Here is a 7,557-nt window from a genome sequence, read left to right on the forward strand (position 1 = left end):
ATCTTTAAGCAAGTAATTTTTTGTAACACATAAAACAGGAAGTAGGAATCAACATTTTATTTCATGTGACGTTTTACGTGAGTGGAATGGGATGTAATGAATGGGGAATAAAACAACAAGTCCTCCAACTCATACGACCAAATGGGCCGATTGTTCAAGCGCTTAATACGACCTATAATTATGTTTTAAAGTTTTCGCCCTCTAGTGCTCCCGTTGAATGCAAACGTTACAGATGGTCGTTTATTCACAAATAACCCTCTCTGTAAAATCCTAAATTGTAGGATAGTTTGGCCATTAAACTGCTTTTTGATTAGATTTCTAGCGAGAAGTGTATATTGTACTTTTAGAATCCACGTCCAGTCGATATGTAGGATCTATAGTTTGATGGATATTACGAAGATGATTTGAGGTTTCGACAGGAGAACGTGTATACAGACGTAGCAGTTTATTTCAGACTCCAGCTTACAGCTTCCTGCCATTCACCATCCCCCACCCCCCTACTGTATGTTGATTTTTGACTTTGTTTGCCTACATGTAAATGGGTGGCATTTAGTACCTACCCCCCTCTGAGTGAATACCTGTTGACTTCACATCTTGTCACAAACCAGGGACTTTACTTCCTGATTTTTGGAAGACAAGACTGACCCAAGATACCTGTACATAGTACATGGTTTGAATTGGAGAAGAGCAATGGTTATCGATGGTGCTTTTAAAGCCTATTGTATACTAACTGTGTGATTTATATTGCTTTTCAAATGCATATAGGCCACCCATTTACACTGCTCTTCCCGTCAAGAATATGAATAGAACTTAGTTAGATCACTTTACATTTCTGCGAATGAATTTTTAATCCCACACGTCTCGCCGACCCTGGAGTGACCACTGGCACTGGAATGACCGGTGGCAATGGTGTTTTTAATTATTTATTCATGTAATGAACATTTCTGTAAATGTGCCAGAGTTAGCCAAGAGGCTATTTTTCATCTGTAGTTAGTCCCTGGACAGATTTTAAAAGTCAATCTAAAACACATTTCATTTTAAACAAGTAAATACAATACATTTAAAACATGCAACATACATTACTGGAATACTTAAATAAAACAATTTAAAATACAGAACATTAAAACAAAACAAAAGAACATGTTAAAACATGTTAAAACACAGGCAGTGGGTTGTAAGGAGCAGAAGATTGGGTCAGTGTTGGCAGAGCTGATTCCTCACTAACCATATTTTGAGTTTTGATTTAAATAAAGTGAATGTGGACTGGTCTCTGATTGGAGATGGGATTGAGTTCCATTGGTGAGCAGCTTTAACAGAAAATGAAGACTGACTGAAAGAACTTTTTCTGAGTGGAATAATGCCACCTCCTCTCTCTGCACCTCTTGTTACCCTAGTTGCAGTTGTGCATATGTTAATAAACTGTCTAAGAGGAGGTGAGGTAAGGCCGTTGACAATCTTGTAAAAAAGGCAAGCATTTGCATGTTTACTGAGGTTTTCCCAGCTTAGCTACTTGGCACTAATGGCGCGTTTCCACTACACGGCCTCGCTCGGCCTCGCTTGGCCGCGCTTGGCCTCGTTAGGACCAGCTCACTTTATGGCGCGTTTCCATTACAATTTAGGAACTGGGGTAGTATCTATAGTAACGCAGTGTAGGCGGAGCGACGCTGCTTAAAACTGCCGTGACGTCATCTTCAATGCGACACAACACACAACAATGGAGGATGTGGAAAAGATCGTTTGCATGTTTCTTGCTGTGTGGTTTATTATCACAAGAAATAGGCAAGAGTTGTTTCGAAAGAGGCGACTTGTAGCAAGACGAGGTATAGAAGAAGCTGACGCGAGAGTTCGGGCAGTCCTACGCCGCAGAGACTACAGGACGACTCGAACTACTACTACTAATACTTCTTCTTCTTCTAGACTACAATGCTACTTGGTAAGCTAACGTTCGCTAACTAGCAATGTGTTTAGGCTCACGCTCCCTATACGACCAAAGTATTTCAAGTATTTAATTAATTGTAGCTACCACTTTTGTGTATTAAAATATGTATGCTTTTGTTTGTGTATTTCAGAAGTTACGTCGCCGCCCTAGACCATGTGTTTGGATGCTCGACCGAGCTACCGAGTGGTGGAATGTGATTGTTCCATCTTTACACACACTCAGTAGGTGGAGAACTTCAGGATGTCTGAGGAAACCTACGTCTACCTGTGCAACAAACTGCGGCCAGCGATGGAGAGACAGGACACACCATTCCGCGAGTGTATACCTTTAAAGAAGAGAGTGGCCATCGCACTGTGGAAGCTTGCTACCAGCTCAGAGTACAGAAGCATAGGACATCTTTTCGGAGTGAGCAAGACAACTGTGTGCCGGTGTGTGCAAGACTTCTGTGCTGCTGCAGAGACGTGGTTAGTACCGGAACTAATTCGTTCACCAGACCGGGAGAAATTTGCAGAAATGGCTGCCTACACTGAGAACAGGTGGGGGCTCCCTCAGTGTGTAGGTGCTATTGATGGGTCACACATACCCATCTTGGCACCACAGGAATACCACTGTGACTATTTCAACCGTAAAGGCTGGCACTCCATCATCCTTCAAGGAGTTGTAGATGGAAAGGGACATTTCTGGAATGTGTTTGCAGGAATGCCTGGGAGCTTGCATGACGCTCGGGTTTTGAGACTGTCCACATTGTGGGAGTTAGCCAGTCGTGGCAACTACTTTCCAGCTTGCACCAGGAACATTGGTGGGGTGAATGCTGGCTATTACATCCTGGGAGACAATGCCTATCCCTTGAAAAACTGGCTCTTAAAACCCTTCCCTGACACTGGACGGCTAACAGAAGAACATGTGACATACAACAAGAAGATTTGCAGAGCACGGGTAGTGGTAGAAAACGCTTTTGGTAGACTGAAGGGAAGGTGGCGTTGCCTCATGAAAAGAAATGACTGTGATGTGAAACTTGTGTAATCAATGGTGCTGACATGCTGTGCTCTGCATAACCTCTGCGAGAGTCATGGAGAGACCTATGATGATGGGTGGGATGCACCAGCAGCAGCAGAGCCAGGGGTAGCAGTGGCACAAGGTGCAGAGGAGGAGGGCAGGGACATACGAGAGGGTCTGATGCGCTACCTGAATACCTAGAATGTATAATGTAATACCTAAATATTCATTGTATTGTATTGAACATAAATAAATCTTTTTTTTTTCACATACATGTGTTTGTCAAATTATTTAAACCAAAAAAATGTTATCAGAATTGACTATTTAGTAAATATTTGAATTTCAAGCACCAGTACTTACTGCCCCATAATAATAATAATCTAAAAAATTAAGCAAATATCAAAGCAAACTATAAACATAAATACAAAAGTGTAAAACACAGCAGAACTATATTCAGCCTCAAGGTTCAAGGTTTTTTATTTTGTCATACGAGCATAGCTACAGTGTAGTTATGACAATGACAATCTTAGGTCACAGGCTCCTCCAACAGTGCAACACAATAACCCAGATAAACAGAAATATAGTGCAAGTAAATATTAAGCGCTGTGCACCGCTCTCTTTGTATAGGTGTTTTCTTTTGTTCTCTTCTCTTTTAAATATATAAGCAATGTGTTTGAGTCTAGCACAACGAGGGTATTACAATTGAGCAATTTTTACTACATGTATTATTTATTTATCATGTATTCTTAATACCATTACAAAATATGTAATGTTATGTTTTAGAGGAGGACCTCAAGCTAGCAAACTCAATTTCAAACAGTATGCAGAGTTGTCCTACTAAAGACTTAAAATGTATTATTTAACCAAGTATTTATTCTCTTATTTGCTTTAATTGCAACAGATGTTAAAGGTTTCACTGTGATAAGTATTCTCTTAAATCCATAAACCCCTGTACAGTGCTTTGTGGACGATGATGGTGTTTATGATATTTCTGACTGCAGAGGGACGCCTAGATGATGCCATCTTTCTGTGTGATCGCTGCTGGGTGCAATTATTTATCAACAAGCAATAAGATAAGTCAAAGAAGTACTTTATTTAACACAATTTGGGAAGTGTTTTCTTGCAGCAGCATAAAAAGACATGGCATTGATTGTAAAAATAAACATATTTTTTTAAAGATAAAAAATAAACAAGAAAGTACAAATGTAAATAAACAATATAATCTCAGCCAGAGGTTATTTGTTGGATCACAGAGGTGGAGGAGACGGGTTGACACGTTGGCTGCCCGTTCCCCCTAGCACCTGGCAAAAGAGTGCGCAGGAAGGATACATTAAAGCTCTCTGCGTGAGCGATCTCCTCCCTTCTCAAGGCTGCTTCCAACAGCCTCGCCTCCCTCGCCTCCACCAAGGTCTGGTTCATGTGCTGAGCCCGCAGGGCCCGGTCTTCCTTCTGCTGGGCCCGGTCTTCCTTCTGCTGGGCCAGGTTCTGCTCCTGGTGTTCCTTCTGCTGGGCCAGGTTCTGCTCCTGGTCTTCCCTCTGCTCTGCCAGGTTCTGCTCCTGGTGTTCCTTCTGCTGGGCCAGTTGCCGTTCCTGCAGGGCCAGATCCTCTCCTCCTCGTTTCTTCTTGCCTGGGTGACAAGATAATTATATCAATAATAATTAGCAATAAGAATGAAAAAACACAGGACAGGTACAGGTCACACAAGGATATAAGAATAAAATGTATAAACAGAACAACAGTAAGGATGAATTAAAGAAAGTTCTGGCCCTAGATACTAGCTGCTTACTAGCTAGTTACTTTACTTGTAACAGAGCATTTCCACACAGTGGTACAGCTTATTTTACTTACTGACGATGGATGGTCTAAAGTTTTTTTTAAAAGTCACAATTCCAGCCTATTTCTTACCTAGAACCACACGCAGCGGTGTCGAGCTGGCACTCGGCGTTGGTGTCTGTGCTCGTGTTGGTGTCTGTGTCTGTGGTCGAGCTGGAGTTTGTGCTGTTGATGTGGAGGATGTCGATGCAGAGGACGTTGTTGGGAACTGTTCCTCCTCGCTAGTCCCAATGTAATCATCTAGAACAGAAACATGACTTGTTAATTCCACAAACTACTGCAGCACAATACTATAAATAGCAACAACAACTATAGAAAAGACAAACTGAACGTAAACAATGGCACATGTAGTGTTAGCAAACAATAGCTCTAGCTAATGCTATCTGCCTTAGCTAGCTAGCTAGCCTTCGGGGCTCCATAATAGCATGGGTTGTCGAACATAAAGGTAAGGATAAAATTGACTTATTTGTTAGAAGTGAGCTTTAGAACAGATAGGGACACAAAGCTTTCAAGCAAATAACAGAGCGTTAGCAAAAACGTACCATGCAGAGACTCCAGTAACGCCGTTGCAGAGTCCAGGCCTCCCTCTCTCCCAACGCTAGCCGGTCTATGGCCGTAAATGGTGTCCATTAGGTCAAACCACTTCCAGTTTTTCCTACTGGCACCACTCGTGTTGTTGTTGTCCTTTACCAAGCGATATTCACTCTTCATCTTTTTGAGTTTTTCCCTACACTGCACGACAGTCCTTGAGTAACCGCTTGTGGACATCAGTGTAGAGACCTCCTGAAAGACTTTAATATTGCGAGTTGTCCCGTCGAGCTCCCGCTGGACCTTATCATCTGCAATATAATGGAGGACGTCTCCCCATCCCATTCAAATTCAAATTCTTGACTGAAAGAGCAGTGTTGCCTACAGTACATGTAAATGGATGGCATTGCCTATATGCATTTGAAAATAATTAGTGCCCCCCTCTGAGTGACTACGTGTTGAGTTCACATCTTGACTTTACTTCCTGATTTTTGGAAGACAAGACTGACCCAAGATACCTGTACATAGTGGAAAGTGAAATTGACATTGTCAAATTTAATAAAAATACAAAATAATGTTCACATTTGGGAACCGATTGGAAACATAGGACTCAATATTTTGCTTCACATTGAGGGGAAGAGCCATTTTCCCATTGGTCCCAGTCCACTTGGTTCTTTTCACCATTCTCCCATATGTTACAAATGGCTGTCTAGCCCTGTTTGTTTTTTTGACCTTTCAGATGTTGTTGTGTAGCCTCTGGAGCAGAAATGAAAGAGTTTTAAAAATGTTTACGTTTTGGTACGTTTTTAGGGAAATGTTGTAATATTGCAACGTTGGCCTTAGGTGGGAGCAGAATTTCTGTATTTCTACTCACATTGTCTGAATAAATATATTGAACAACTAAGGGTTAATTTGCAGGATTGATTGCTTACTTAGCCCTATATCAGTATATAGCATGAATAATAATCACACATCAGTCATATTTGTTATGAATAATCATTTATCATTTATTAAATAGTAAGTCGCTTTGGATAAAAGCGTCAGCTAAATGCAATTTATGAAAGCCTCACTCAGGATTTTTTTACCAAGTGTTTTTATTGCTCTTGGGGCATTAAAAACAAGATTTTAACTTTAGTTTTTTATATAATATCTATATTTTCTCTTTTGAAACACTAAGTCTTAGTTTGGCCATAGTTATTTAATATATAAAGACTATATATTATTGAATTACAAGATTAGATATACTTTATTTGATCTAAAATATTGATGTGTTCAAATGCTCTTCTAAACAAAACTGAAAGTACATGAAAAGTTGTCTTTCTGTATTTGTGAATGAAGCGCTAAATCCTGAAATTGAAAATCTGGCAACGCCCTCTTGGAAATAGTGGGAGGGCTTAACATTCCCAGATACTGGTCTTTGGCAGGTCTAAGGCAGGTAGCTGGCAGGTAGCAGGCAGGAAGCAGTAAGCTGGAGTCTGAAATAAGCTGCTACATCTGTATGTTTCCAATCGGTTCCCAAATGTGAACATTATTTTGTATTTTTATTAAATTTGACAATGTCAATTTCACTTTCCAATATGTACAGGTATCTTGGGTCAGTCTTGTCTTCCAAAAATCAGGAAGTAACGTCCCTGGTTTGTGACAAGATGTGAAGTCAACACGCAGAGGGGGGTACTACTTCTTTTCAAATGCATATAGGCAATGCCACCCATTTACATGTACTGTAGGCTACACTGCTCTTTCAGTCAAGAATTTGAATTTGAATGGGCTGGGGAGACGTGTGTGATTAAAAATGAGTGGCCAAACTAAGACTTAGTTTTTCAAAAGAGAAAATGCAGATATTACACTCTGAAAAGAAAGGGTAGACATATCAGTACTCTTATGCCCCTTTCACACCCTTTCAGCTCCGGCTTGGAGCTGGAGCCTGAAAAGTACCGGTTTTTCCTGTTCACACCGCAGCAGCGCCGCCTCATAGCTCCGGAATCCGGTTCACTTCCAGCTCCAAAAAATTGTCGGTCTAGAGGCAAGAGCTTCGGAGCTAGAGGCGGCGTCACTTACGTCTCTCTTACGTCGAGGCGTGCAGGAAACTAAACCCACCTCCCCTGAACATGGGTCGACTGAAGAGTCTTGTCATGCCTGCCGAGTCTCGCCATGCCTGCCTACAAGCAGTAGCGCTGAGCAAAGTGACTAGAAGGCAACCACACACTTATAAAAAAAAAAAAACACTTTATAAAGTCAGGCAACCCTAACCAGGCTTCGT

General features: G+C 41.2%; 1 protein-coding gene across 1 annotated transcript; it reads left to right on the forward strand.

Annotated features, from left to right (window-relative positions):
- The first annotated feature begins 2,179 nt into the window (after positions 1–2,179).
- Positions 2,180–2,962, forward strand: LOC117485839 (protein ANTAGONIST OF LIKE HETEROCHROMATIN PROTEIN 1-like). Its single transcript, XM_034134548.1, has one exon. It carries the CDS (start codon positions 2,180–2,182, stop codon positions 2,960–2,962), a length of 783 nt encoding a protein of 260 aa, XP_033990439.1.
- The last annotated feature ends 4,595 nt before the right edge of the window (positions 2,963–7,557 follow it).

Source organism: Trematomus bernacchii, unplaced genomic scaffold, assembly GCF_902827165.1.
Source record: "Trematomus bernacchii unplaced genomic scaffold, fTreBer1.1, whole genome shotgun sequence".
NCBI lineage: Eukaryota > Metazoa > Chordata > Actinopteri > Perciformes > Nototheniidae > Trematomus > Trematomus bernacchii.

Bases quoted from the DNA above. Each gene is read 5' to 3' on its own strand.
- LOC117485839 (XM_034134548.1), top strand. From the start codon at position 2,180: ATGTCTGAGGAAACCTACGTCTACCTGTGCAACAAACTGCGGCCAGCG.